General features: G+C 36.7%; 1 protein-coding gene and 1 long non-coding RNA gene across 4 annotated transcripts in view; one reads left to right on the top strand and one right to left on the bottom strand.

The window, feature by feature from the left end:
• LOC309643308 overlaps positions 1–14736 on the bottom strand; it is a 997346-nt gene that overhangs the window by 537964 nt on the left and 444646 nt on the right. The window lies entirely within an intron of this gene.
• CTNNA2 (catenin alpha 2) overlaps positions 1–14736 on the top strand; it is a 1185886-nt gene that overhangs the window by 943252 nt on the left and 227898 nt on the right. For all 3 annotated transcript variants that reach the window (XM_082425912.1, XM_082425913.1, XM_082425911.1), the window contains exon 9: positions 13450–13602. In XM_082425912.1, the coding sequence (XP_082282038.1) occupies positions 13450–13602 (153 nt within the window). The remainder of the gene's footprint in view (positions 1–13449; positions 13603–14736) is intronic.

The following is a 14736-nucleotide window of genomic DNA, read 5'->3' as shown; positions in this document are numbered from 1 at the left end:
GGGAGTGAAGGATGGAAAAAAAGATCATCTTTGTCAAATTGGGATTTGTGAATTTGAACAGCCAGATTCATAAACACATAGACCTTAAGTAAAGTAGCACTATTCTTGGAACCGGAAGACCTGACTCTGGTATTTTCTATGTGTAACTAGTGGACCCTCCCTTTCCTCATCTATCAGGATATAACAAAGAAAATGATGCTTGCCCTGCAAACCACATCTGTCACACTTACCATGACATTATAAATAAGGTCAAATGAAATAATGTCTAGGAAATTTCTCTGCAAGCTATAAAAGTGAACATGCACAGGATTAATATTAAGGGCAATAAGCAGCCGGAAACTGAGTAGAACTTCCAAATACACAGAATAATCGGTCTGCTTTTCAATGTGGGTTAAGGGCTCTGCACAAGGTGTTATACTAGAAATATCTTTTCCACCTTCACCTATGCTACCTAAAATTCCACCCTTTTGAAATACCAAACCTTCCAGGTTAACAAACTGCATAGTTGAAAGTATGTCTGTTCTGATGGAGGGGTGGAGAAATCCTGGGAGAACCTTTCTAAGTGAGAAAAAGTCTTTAGTAATATGATGTGAAGGAAGTTAACAAATTTGGACTCTTTTAGGGTGTTCCCTAGGCCAGCCTCCAATACACTGAATAGGAGGAACTCATGCTTGCCTCTAAGCAGCGTTTATGAGGCCAGTCAAGTATATGTGGTTAAGTTGATCACTGTAGCTTTATTAGTAATTGGGAATTGAGGTAATAGAGGAATTTTTAGCAGTGAGTGAGAGTAGATGATTTGTCTTATTTTTCTTTGTGTCCCTGGTCAAACATAGTGCTTGGTACACCCGGAACTCTTCAAATGCTAGTAGAAGGAATGAATGAGTGAACACCAATTACTGAGTAGAGGCAGTGGAATAAAGAAAGAGATAAAGTATATTTTTTCCTCTCTGTGAATTTCTTACTACTCTTATAATAAGGTCCCTTCCTCCTTTGAGCTAATTGCATTATTACCTACCCCATTTCATTTTTGTGCATTTACTCTTATTTGTTTTCTTTGGTCTAACATTTAAATCTCTTTAATACTAATGTGGCATTTGTGTAGATTTTTCTTTATGGATCCTTTTCTCCCCTTGTGAAATCAGAAAAAGATGTTGAAATGCACAACTGAAGACAGATTATTAAGGGGCCTTTATTACCTTTACAAGAATGAACAACTAGAATCAAGAATGTATGATGGGGAAAGGGTAGTTTCTTCAATAAATTGTTAGGAAAACTGGATATCCACATACAGAATAATAAAATGGGACTCCTGTCTTACACCATATACAAAAATCAACTCAAAATTGATTAAAGACTTGAACATAAGACCTGAAACCATAAAATTCCTAGAAGAAAACATAGGGGATAAGCTCCTTAAAAGTGGTCTTTGCAATGAGTTTTTGCATTTGACACCCAAAGCAAAGGCAACAAAAGCAAAAACAAACAAACAAACAATCAAAAACAAGTGAACTACATCAAACTAAAACCTTCTGTACAGCAAAGGAAACCATCAACAAAATGAAAAGGAAACTTATGGAATGGGAGAAAATATTTGCAAATCATATATATGATAAGGGGTTAATATCCAAAATATCCAAAGAACTCATACAACTCAACAGCAAAAAAAGAAACAATCCCATTAAAAATGGACAGAGAACCCAAATAGTCATTTCTCCAAAGAGACATACAAATGGCCAACAGGTACATGCTCAACATAGCTAATCATCAGGGAAATGCAAATCAAAACCACAATGAGATATCACCTCATACCTGTTACGATGGCCAGAGATAACAAGTGTTGGTGAGGATGTGGAGGAAAGAGAACCCTCGTGCACTGTTGGTGGGAATATAAGTTGGTGCAACCACTGTGGAAAACAGTATGGAGATTCCTCAAAAAGGTAAAAATAGAGCTACCATATGATCCGCTCCTCCACTTCTGGATATATATCCAAAAGAAATGAGAACAGAATGTCAAAGAAATATCTGAACTCCCATGTCCATGCAATGTTATTGACAATAGTCAAGATATGGAAGCAATCTAAGTGTCCATCAACAGATGAATGGATAAAGAAGGTATGAGATATATATAAAACACACACACACACACACACACACACACACACACACACACGAAATGGAATATTATTCAGCCATGAGAAAGAAGGAAGTTCTGCCATTTGTGACAATATAGATGAGCCTTGAGGGCATTATGCTAAGTCACATAAGCCAAACTGAGAAAGACAGATACTGCATGGTATCACTTATATGTGGAATCTTAAAGAAAAAAGTCAAACTCGTAAATATGGAAAATAGAAAAGTGGTTGCAGGGGCTGGAGGATGGGAGAATGGGGAGAGGTTGGTAAACAGGTACAAACTTTAACCTATGAGATGAATAAGGTCTGAGAGTCTCATGTAAATAATAAAGTGACTGTAGTTAACAACACTGTACTGTAAAATTGAAATTTTCTAAGAGAGTAGAACTTAAAGTTCTGACCAAAAAAAAAAAAAAAGATATGCGAGGTGATGGATATGTTAATTAACTAGATGGGAGGAATCCTTTCACAATGTATATATATCAAATCACCACGATGTACTCTTTAAATATCTTACAATTTTATTTTAATCTCAATTTTATCTCAATAAAACTGAAATTAGAGAACGAATGAATGTCTACCCATTAAAAAGATTTGCAGAGATGTCCTTTCATTGGTTAGATTAAAATTGGGCATACAGCCTTCAAAGTCTCATCCAAGTTTAAGCTTCTCTGATTCTCGTTGGCTGGGGAGAGCCATTTTTTCTTGAACTGTCTTTTTCAGAGAACTGTTTCATATTCATCAAATGGTTGCAGATTTTTAAACTTTGTGCAAAACACTTTTGCAGTATCTATTTGAAAGTGGCTCAATACACATCATACCTTCCTCATGTCCCACCTCATTGGCAGACCATTTTGGTCATTTTTGAGACAGTTTATTCCTCTTCCTGAGTTTGTGAGTTAAACTCTATCCTTTAATCACTCTGTCCTCTTATGAAATAAGAAAGTGAATTGTTAGAATAGTTGTGATCCATCAACTGTATTTCTTTTGGTTTGCTGAAGAAAATGTAGTTGTTTACATTGATGAATAGCCCTAATTGGGTAAAATAGACTGGTAGTGCTGAGCTAATACCTTTAAATGTCTTGTCTTAGGCAATTAATATTCCCTTGTCACACATACATTTAAACAGTTGGACGAAAGCCTTGTGTTCTTGACTCCTGTCAGACTTAATGAATGATTTTGTCAAGTCATTCCTTTCTGCCCTGTTTGATTGATAGCTAAATTTTGGTCTTCTAGCTTATGTAAAAAGTGTTAACTATGCCTTTCAGCTTGTAGGCAAGGGCATTTAAACCATTCTAATAGTCAATTTGCAGAGGAATTACATTGCCTGTTTACTGGAGGGGTCAAAAATTGTGCCCCTATTCATCAGAGACACAAATCACAGGGCTCATGAGCTAATGAAGGCAGTATTTATGAGTCCCTGCACTTGCTGGATGATACCAAGTTCAAGGTGTCCCTGGTCCTGGCTGCTTAGGACTCTGGCTCTCAATTTTGGATGTGCCTTTGCTCATGGACTATGTAATAGATAGATTATATTTAGGATGAATATGATTTGATCCTAAAACTCTTAAGAATGAGAAAAAAACTAGAATGCTAGATTGTCACAGTACTAACCTTCATCTGCACCTTTCAAAGATATCTCTATAATAATGCAGATCCCTTCTAACCTCTGTCACCACCTGGCTTATAGATTTTCATACATACCATAATTACCATCTGAAAGCAGGGGAAGTGGATCCCAATCATTTCTGGGAGGACTGTCACTTCTGTTGACTTGAGCATTTATTGAGAATCTGACAATTTACTGTTTTAAAACACTTTGACCAATAAGTTTTAATAAGATAGTTACATAAAAGCAAGTATGACACATGGACATGTTTTTGCAGTAGACATATCTTGACCCATGAGTCCTCCATTATTTTTTCTTTACAGACTCATAAAACTCCAGGAAGTCACAGAGTCTCATAGTGAGTATACAGGAGGTCCCTTTCAGCTCCTGGAATGGGGATTCATTAGGACTCAGCATCACTTCTGCCTCTGGAGGGACAACTTACTCCCTCTTGGGGTATCCATCTGTCCCTGGGTCTGCTTCCCATCCTCTCTACTGGGGTTTTCTTTTTTTTTTTTTTTTTTTTTCTTTTATTATCCTGGGGGAGTCTTCTAGAATTCTTCATGCACTTCACTCATCATCCAGAAAGCTGGATCACCTATGTTCCTGGAATTTTATGCACCATCAGTATCTATATACCTTTGCTTTCAGTCAATAATGTATGCAAAGCTGGAAAAATTTAGACAAAGGAGAGGTTGCATATACTAGTAGTTCAGAGCATGAACTCTGGGGCCAGCCTGGGTTCAAATCCTGCCACTGCCACTTATCAGCCATGTGAATGTGGACAAGTAACATTCAATTGCCTCAATTTCCTCACCTATAAAATGGAGAAAATAGTACCCAGGTCTTTTCAGAGAAATAAATGAGTTATTCCAAGCATTTAGAACAGTGTCTGACACCAAATAAGCATTAAAGTCTGCTAATATGACATAATAATTTTCCCCAATCCTTTCCTCCTCCCCTTTTTGCCACCTTTTCTCCATGGCCCACTGCTGCAATCTGCTTCTGCCTTCTGTGGGCACCCTCCATTCCACCAATCTCTCTTTTGCTTCCTTGTATTGCCTCCAGCGATTATGGGCTCCATGTTCTGCTAACATTTTTACCAGCACTAAGGAAAGCTGCTGTACATGCTGGATTGAGGCCATCTGGAGATCCATGATAACCCAGCACTGCCTGGGATCCTAAGGCAATATTTCATTCTCTCTTCCTATGAAAGCAATTGCCCTTGCCTACTGTGGAGTAAGAAGGGGACTTTGGTACGGTCCTGTGCATACTGGGACAGAAAATGGAGCCAGCAGAAGAAGCCAAGTACCTGCTGCTATCCTTCAGGATGATCCCTGACCAACCCTTCCCTGTCTTAGTCCCCATGACTTGTCTTTTCAGTACAGTTTCAATCTAAATAATTTGTTAAATCTATAAAAATAAGAAATTGCAACTGTGATGTTTTTAAGCATAGCCCAGAGCTTATAATTTTACATGTAGAGCAGACTACTATTAATCCAGCGCTTTTGGCCAAAGAACTGAGTTAGAATGACACCAACTAGTCAACTGACTGATCAGAAATTTATTTTGATGGTGTCTCCCCCCAAAAATGGTTCAGTGACCACAAAAACTTATTCTAGTTTAATATGTATGTTATCAGTCATCTGTTGTCACAATAGTGCAGTATAATATCTCAATGACATGCAGAAGTAGCATTTGTTGCTCAGTAGTCTAGGGTGGTCACCTTAGTCAAGCCTTCTCATGTGTATGGGCTCAGGTGCTCTACACTGACCTAAGATGGTCTTGATGGGAATGACTGAGGTGACTTAGTTCTATTCCACATGTTTGTCTCCCTCCTCCTGGGACAAGCAGTCTAGCCTAGGCATGTCCTGCTCAAGAGAATGGCAGAGAACTAAACCAAGCAAGTCCACTAGACCAAGCAAAGTCACCCCTGCATGCATCATGATGGTCAACATCCATTGACCCTAAGCATGCCACATGGCCCAGCCCAGAACAAGAGAAGGCAGACAATACAGAGTTACATGGCAATGGGCTTGGGTACAAGGAGGGTGAAGAATGGGGCCATTCATATAACAAATCTACTACAGTTATCTACTAAGTGCTTTTTACTCCATCAGCAAGGTATGTATCAACTGTTATCTTGACTACATCAGCACTCCTAGAGGAGAAATCTAGAGGGCATGGACTGTTTATCTGACTAAACTAAACCATCATGAGTTTGTTATTTAGGGCCATACACATTGGTGTTTCTAATGATGACAGTTGTGCTTTGAATTGATCCAGTAGGGCCTAAACTGGGGAGAGGGGTATATGGAGAAAAGCATGAATCCTGATAAACTGTTCTTCTTCTTTTTTCTTTTTTTTAAAGAAGTAATTGGTTTCATTAAGGAAAGAAGCTAGTATCCCAATTAAAATGATTTTGCTTCACAGAAGATAGTGCCATCAGGATAATGAATAGAATGACCAAAGGATTTTATGTGTTTCTCATAAAGAAAACAAAATAAAGGGAAAAAAAGTGATTATTCTCTAAATGCTTTTGCACAAGCTTCATAGGTATGCCTCTGCTCCCCCCACATCTGCCCCCACCCCCATCCCAAACTGTGAGCAGTGCTGTCATTACCAGTGGACTGTGTGCATTGGCAGCACCTTAGCTTCTTAAAGTGGTTTTGGGTGGATTACTGCACTGACTGATTACCTTAATTGACCTTCAGGCTGACTAAAATTTGCCTGACTTAATGAGGCTTAATTCTTGTCAAGCCCCTAGGCTAGATGGCTCCTGACCCAGACACTTTGTTGTTTTGATTTTTCATTTTTAATAACAATTACACCCCAAAGCTTAAGGAAATATGGTAAAATATGTCAGTGATTGTGAAGAGCCCAGAGCAGCTGTATCCATGGAAAGATTTAAGGTTCAAAGTTTTGAGCCCATTTAAAATCACCCTCTACCCTGAATTTGACCTTGATTGGTGTTACCTTACATCATTGTAGTGAAGTGAATACTATTATTCTTAACAAGATTTTTCTAAACATCTGTCTAAATGACAAGACATGTTAAAACAATCAGCCATTTGTTAAATATCATGAGCCCAGCCTAGATTTGGGTGTTAACTCTTATTTCTGAAAATCAAGATGGCACTGGATTGTCATGCTTGGAGACAATTCCACCTAAAGGTTGGCATGCAAAAACACTTAAATTGCAGGTAAGATTCAGCAAAGAAAGAAAGCTTTCCTTCTGCAGAAGAAATAGGATTTATTGGCATTAGGTATCTGGAACACTGTCCTAAGAAAGATTATGAAATGGTATTTGAGCTCAGAATAAAAGAACACTGTGATTGATTAGTCATGTCTGGTGTAGGCATAGAAAGGAAATGTGGTAGTATACTTGCCATTCCTGTCCCAGACCATAGTTTCTGATATTGTTCCTTACAGACAACCCTTCACCTTTAATTATTTCCTATAAATGTATTTATTTTTTCTACCTTCCACCCATGCTTGAGTACCTGAATTATTGTTCTACCAGATCTATTCTTTATTGGCCATTTTTTGGTTTTGAGTTAGCATCTGAATTCCCTTCCTATGTTTGGGGAATTCCTCATTATATGAATTTTGGTATATAAGAAGCTAAAATGGCCAGAACATTTGTTTTTACAAAATGCTTTCCTCCCAACACCTTCCTCCTTCACTCTTGCAACTAGATGTTTACACATGACCCAGAGTTTGGGTCTGTATTTCACTCAGATAAAAATCAGGTTCATTTGCCTAAGACTTTTCATCAGAAGCTAATGACATAAAGACACAGTGTCCTAACAGTTTTTTTAAATAAATTTATTTATTTTTTAATTTTATTTTTGGCTGTGTCGGGTCTTTGTTGCTGAGTGCGGGCTTCCTCTAGTTGTGGCAAGCGGGGTCTACTCTTCGTTGTGGTGTGCAGACTTCTCATTGTGGTGGCTTCTCTTGTTGTGGTGCATGGGCTCTAGGCACGTGGAATTCAGTAGTTGTGGCGCATGGGCTCACTAGTTGTGGCTCACAGGCTCTAGAGTGCAGGCTCAGTAGTTGTGGCGCATGGATTTAGTTGCTCTGCGACATGTGGGATCTTTCTGGACCAGGACTCGAACCTGTGTCCCCTGCACTGGCAGGTGGATTCTTAACCACTGCGCCACCAGGGAAACCCTGTCCTAACCTTTTTGAATTCTGTTCTTTCTTTCAACTAACAGGAGAGCTTTTCTGCTTAAACCTTCCAAAATCAGTTTCTAATGCTTACAACTAAGAACTTAACTGATACAATAGGTCTTCTAGGGCAGTGCTCTTCAAACTTTATTGTGCATAGGAATCACCTGGGCTTTTTATTAAAATGCAAATTCTGATTGAAATGGAGGTCTGGGATGGGCCTGAGGCTTGCTTTTGTAACAAACTCCCAGGAAATGGCAATGATACTGGCCTGGGGCCCACCTTTTAACTAGGAAGAATCAAGGGAAGGAAAGGCAGCCTGGAAGAAGACAGAATTGGCAGGAAAAAAAACAGATCTGTTTCAACGTGTTCTAGTTAAGTTAGAACAAACCAACTACTATAACTAATAAACTTCAAAATGTGCAACAGCTCCTACAAAATAGAATTGCATTCTTAATCATGTAACAATGCTGGGCCAGTGACAGAACACTGGGAAGCTCTCCTCCATGCATTCAGGTGTAGGTTGATTGGGGGGAACAGGGGTTGTACACCATCTTCAATTCATGGCTTCCCAGGTCACCTTGGGGTCATGTCTGTATTCCATCTAGATAAAATTGGAAAAGTGTGCATGAGAAATGTTTCTTTCTTTTTGAAATTTTAAATTATAAAATAAAGCATAGATCTAGAAATCCACACACAATAAGCATTATCATTATGCAAACACTCTTGTAACCACTACCCAGGTCAAGAAATAGACTTTGCCAGCCTCCGTAGAAACTCCTTTGTATATTTCCTGCCTCCCTCAAAAAGCAACATTATCCTGACTTTGAGAATGCTCACTTCCTTGTATTTCTTTGTGGTTTTATCACTCTGATATGCATCTTCATATGATATAGTTTAGGTATGCCCATGTTTTCGGATTTATTTTTTAGTCTCTTAATCTGTTGCAATACCTTCCATCCCTTTCTTTTGCTTATAATCTATCTGTTGGGGAACCCGGATGGTTTGTACTGTCAGTTTTCCAGAGTTTGCATTTAGCTGAATAGATATGTGTGATGCAGTCCCATATGTTATTCTGTCTTCTATATTTTGTGTAAATCACCAAGGGGATCCAGAGCTTCTACCATGTTCAGGTTTGATCCCTTTGGCATCACCATACTTGGGATTGTGCTGTTTCATCAGAAGGCACATAATGTCTGGTTCTCTCTCTCTTTTTTTAAATTGAAGTATAGTTGATATACAATATTATATAAGTTACAGGTGTACAATATAGTGATTCACAATTCTTAAATTGTTGTATCTTTTTTGTGATGTTTTCAACCACTATTGTTCATTGTCTGATGTCTTAATTCATTAAAGGTTGCAAAATGGTGATATCCTATCATTTTGTCTTTATTTATTAAGTGGACTAAATTTATAGACAGACATTTTCCTCGTTACAAAGAATCTCAGTTCATGTAGGAAAGGCAAGATGTATTCTTGATTCTTCCAAGGTAAATGAATTGGTTCTTTGTCATCCTCTGAAGGTGACCAATTAATTATTATTACTTTTTAGTCATTATAAACTCATTTAAACATATTTGATGGGTTTCAAGCCACTGGAATTTTTATTCTTTGTGATGTTTAAATTGTCTAGTCTTTGGCCAAGTGGGAGCCTCCTGAGTTATTTTTACATGACCCTGGTAGTCTTTGATCTCTTTTTGCTGTCTGGTATAATAAGATATTTCAGGCTATTTGTATATTTCTAGCCTCAAAGAAATTAGAATCAACCATTTCCCTAAGAAGTCCTAGTTTGTTTTAGGAGAAAATTTTATTTCAAGATGTTCATTGCTACTGGGCTGGCCATTATTCTTAGACCTTTTCACTGGATAGAACTTGAAAATTGTACGTGTGTGTGTGTGTGTGTGTGTGTGTGTATGTTTTCACTTTAAAATCTCATGTGTTCATACTGATATTTCTACTTCAGATCTAGGATTATAGGGTTTTTCCTTAACCTCTTCTATATTACATCGTCTTTCTTCCACACCAACACTCTGGTTAGCAAGAACACAGGAGATGTGAAATAAACTTTCATAACTGTTTGCTTTATTTTACCTTGAAACACAATAGTGTTAGAATAGCAATCTTCATACTACCATTATAATTAAAATTACATAAGGTAGTTAAAATCTTTTCACAAAAAGATCCTATTCCCTTTCTCTTTTCATTTTTACCTCTTCATTGCCAGAGCATACATTCATTTTATATTATACTCTCTCCCATTTGACTATCCTATATTCTTAGTTTTATAAACATGTATATATTGAATGCTCACTGCCAGTACTTACTTATGTTATGTTTTTGTAGATATTATGTTGATGTTTTTCTAATTATTTTGCCGGGTAAAGTTCGTTCTCTAACAGATTCCCTAAGTCTCATAGGAACAATATTTTCTGAGTTCTTGCATGTTGATCAAATTTGGTCTGTGGCTTATATCCTTGAAAGTCAGTTTTGCTGGTTATAAAATTCTTAGCTCACATTTTCTTCCCTTGAGTACCTTAAATATAGTATTTCATTTTCTTCTGGCAAAAGCTTTGCTGTTGAAAAGTCTGGTGATCATCTGATTTTCTTTCCTTTATAAGTCACATGCTCTATTTGCTTACGTACATAAGGATTTGCCTCTTTTTTCTTTAGAATCCAGTTTTCTTGGTTGATAGTGTAGGTCACTCTTTTCAAGTACATGATATGCTTTTTCAGAAAATAGTTTATATATATATAATATATATTTCTATATAGAATATATATTTCTGCATTGAATGTATATAGAATATAATTTATATATTTTTTAATAATTATATAAAATAAATATGTAATTGATTATATTTATATAATAACACTTTAATTGAAAATTATATATATATATATATATATATATATATATATATATATATATATATGAAAACTTTCATGAATTAGAGTACTTAGTATTCTTTCTGTTTTCTTGCTTTGATTTTCTTCTTTAGGGACCTCTAGTAGCCATAAATTGAATTTTCTTTGCCTATCTTCAATATTTGTCACCTTTTCTCAAATTTTTTAAATCTCTTTTTTAAAAATTTATTTTGGGTAAAAATTTTTCCTTCTTTTCTCTTTCTATTTCTCTAGAGGCATTTGCTATTGTGTTTTTTAATTCTTGTTTAGCCTTCAAATGATTTTTCTTTTATTTAGAATTATTTTCTGAGTTTCATGACCTCATCCTATGATTTCTTCTTTTTCTAATTTATGTTTTTTCATATTTTGCATCAATTTTTAGTGTATTTTAATATGTTTGAAATAGTAAATTACAGTTTTAATTTGTTTTACAGGCATATTTTTCTGGCATGCTTTCAGTTTGTGTAGAGATAATATATTTTTCTTATAATAATTTTATGTGAGTTTTGACCTTGATAATTTCAAGTTGCTCATTTTTATGTGAACTCAATTTTCCCGAAGGTTTAGACAGAGGCTAGAAGAGCAAATAGCTCTTCTAGCTTCACAGAACTCTCACTCTTGTTACTTTTGTGTAACATTTAAAAGAACAGTGGCTTGGACACAAAATGACAAATACTGTATGATTTCACTTATATGAATGATCTAGAATAGGCAAATTCATAGAGACAGAGAGTATATTTATCAGGGGCTGGGAGGAAGGAAGCATGGGGAATTTTTGCTTAATGTTTATACAATTTCTATTTGGGGTGATGGAAATATTTTGGAACTATCTGGTGGTGTTGGTTGCACAACATAATTTTAAATGTTCTTACATGTGTTCATATGACCAGGAACATAACCAATCCACATTAACTTAATTCATTTAAAATTACATTTGTAAAAGTCACACGAAAGCTAATGTGAAGCTAATTAATGACACTGAATTGTACACTTAAAAATGGTTAAAATGGAAAACTTTATGCTATATATATTTTACCAAAATAAAATTTTAAGATTTAAAAAAAAACAAAACACAGTGGCTTGACTGGTGAGATAGCCTGGCTCTGACAATTGCCCCCACTTTAACTGGACTTTCCCTTTCTTTTATCTCTATTTTCCCCATCCAGTTCAATTTTGATTTCACTCCCAGTAGTTTCTCCTTCATGAGGGTCTCTGTCCTGGAAGAGAGCCAAGCCAGGTCAGTTTCAAGTGTCCACTGCACTGTCCCCTTCAGAGTTTTTCATAGTGGCTTCTGCTACTTGCCACCTTATGATGGCAGGCAAGTTATTTAATTTTTCCAAGTCCTGTTTTCTTAATTTGAAAAACTGGCATAAGACTAGTCCCTATCTCATAGTATTGTTGTGAGGATTAAGTAATGTAATATGTAAAGATCTTGGTTAACCTTAGTTGTCTGGCACATCATATATACCCAGAATATATGAGCTTGCCAATAAAAACATTATTCCCAAGCAGAAATTTAACACACCTTGCTAAATGAGTAACTAATTAATGTTAATTTTCCATAGGCTTTGTTATATTTTATATGGTGAAATGTCCAACTCAATCCAGAGTTAAACCAAAACTAAGCTACACATACACACATGCATACTTTATGGTAATTAGTGCAAAAAGGAACTGAGATTTGTGTAAAATTCTCCTCTGACCAATGATAAATGTGTATGTGTATCACCTTATCAAAAGATTTGCCTGAATACTCCTGAATAGGAATATTTGTTTGGAAAATATACACATTGTTTATCATCTTCTCTCATATTTACTTGTATTTGGGGTGTTTTCTCCCTGTATACATCCTGACAGTTATGAACAAAGCAGCACTAAGGTAATTGTTCAGTACAGTTTCATTTCATTTTCACGCAGCTGCCCTGCTTTCCATTTTAACAATGTGGGAATGATGTGTAATTATGCACTGTTAGAAATGTGGGTATGTTTATTCTAACTTACCCTGAAGAATAATTGTCAGTACTTCTTTCTGGAGCACAGCAACTATATCATCATGGCACCTGGGCAGACACATTTTTGATATCATTAGATGTTTCATGTTTCCACTTCCATTAAATACAAACAATGGATCTATAAAGGGTAGGAGACTGCAGAGTGGTAAGGTTTTAGGGTGGCTTCAAGGTCCAGTTCACCTAAAGTTCTCCCCACCTGTTGAATGGTGCCTAGATTTCTCCTTTTTCTAAAGAGCCCAAGTTTTTGAGCTGAATCAAGAGTCAAAACCTAAAAGGAGACATTTGGCCAATGAAGGATGAGAGCAGAACTTTGATAAGGAGAGCCTATAATGTATTGAGCTACAGGCCATGCGTAGGTCAACTTTCAAGTTGACCTGCAATACAGTTAATTCAGAATCATTCATCAGTCATATCTCTTTGCCTTCCTTTGATGTGATAAGCACCAGCAAGATTAAAAAGAGTGTTGGAACATTATGCCTGTGGACAATGAGAACTGGGACTTTAGAAAAACTATTTCCAGGCAGTGATATAATTCATATGGCTAAACGAGTAATACACTCAAATAGACAATTCCTCTGTTCCTTAATTGTGTGTGTTTCTGTTTTTGTTTTCACTGTAGCTTCGGAAAGCAGTGATGGATCACATATCTGATTCTTTCTTGGAAACCAACGTCCCTTTGCTAGTTCTCATTGAGGCTGCAAAAAGTGGGAATGAGAAGGAAGTGAAAGAATACGCCCAGGTTTTCCGCGAGCATGCCAACAAGCTGGTGGAGGTAAGTCAAGAGAGGCCCAAGACTAGAATTTATCAGTAGGGTTAATCTCTACATATGTCTCTTGGAATTTCAACAGGCCATCCTTCTATGGTTTTCCTGGATCTTTCTTTTATCTTCTGTTGACTCCATCCCTTGCAAAGGAAACAGGTTTTCAGTAATCTCTCCTCTATTAGACAATTCTAAACGTGTTCTGAAACATGTCTGCTAATTTTCCTGAACAATAAGCAGAGGTTGAAACAGGAGCAATAGAAAGGACCCTCCAAAGTGCTGAAGACAAGGTTTGATTAGAGGGAATAGAATTAAAATTGCCAAAAGGGGATTTAAACACTGTTCCCTTTTTGTCCCCATCTCCACTCCACCCACTTAAGCCTGGATTAGCTGGCCACATTATGAACATGTAAAAATCAATCCCCCCTCCCTATAAGAGATGTCTGAACTCCTGGTGAAGGATCTTGGGGCAGTAGTAGGAGTGTAAGTTCAGGTCCTAAGTATATTCTCTGTGTTAGAGACATCTGTGGGAGTTGCTTTATAAATGCAAAATTGTGCTGTGTGATTTTGAGAAAAATGTTGTTCAAGGGAAACAAAATAAAAGTGAAATGATAACCAGACTGCCTAAATCTAGGAGTTGAAAACCAACAACTTGGCAAAGGTTGGATTGAGTGATGTGGGGCTACGTAGAAAAGAGAGATGTTGAACATGAAATGTGTGTGATAGAGAAAAAGAGTCAAGGAGGGCAAGGGTCCTGGCAAATTTAGGGAATGGTTATCAGAGCCAGGTTAAAACTTTTTCAGGGTCTGAGTACTTAGAAACAACAGCAAAAACAACAACAAAAACTCTGGTATAGCCCCACTGTAACTCAAAAATAAAATAAAATTACCCAAAACTGCAGACAACTTAAATGCAGCTAAAAATTAAATAAGTTACTTTTTGTTTTCTTTGGATGGCAAAATTAAATTCTGAATAAGTTCATCAAATATGAAATACTCTCCATTTTTCTTGCAGTGAGTGATGGGGTTGTGCTCCAATTTAATCGTGCCCTAAGCATGTGCTTGGTTCACTCTTTGGTTAATCCAGCACTGCTGTCGCTTCTGGGGCTGAACACTCAGCCTGCAGGAAGTCCTACATCAAGCCTAG

The sequence above is a fragment of the Balaenoptera physalus genome (genome assembly GCF_965194825.1).
Source record: "Balaenoptera physalus genome assembly, chromosome: 15".
Classification (NCBI taxonomy): Eukaryota; Metazoa; Chordata; class Mammalia; order Artiodactyla; family Balaenopteridae; genus Balaenoptera; species Balaenoptera physalus.
The sequence above is the reverse complement of the archived record's forward strand: the minus strand, read 5'-3'. Positions and strand labels throughout refer to the sequence as shown.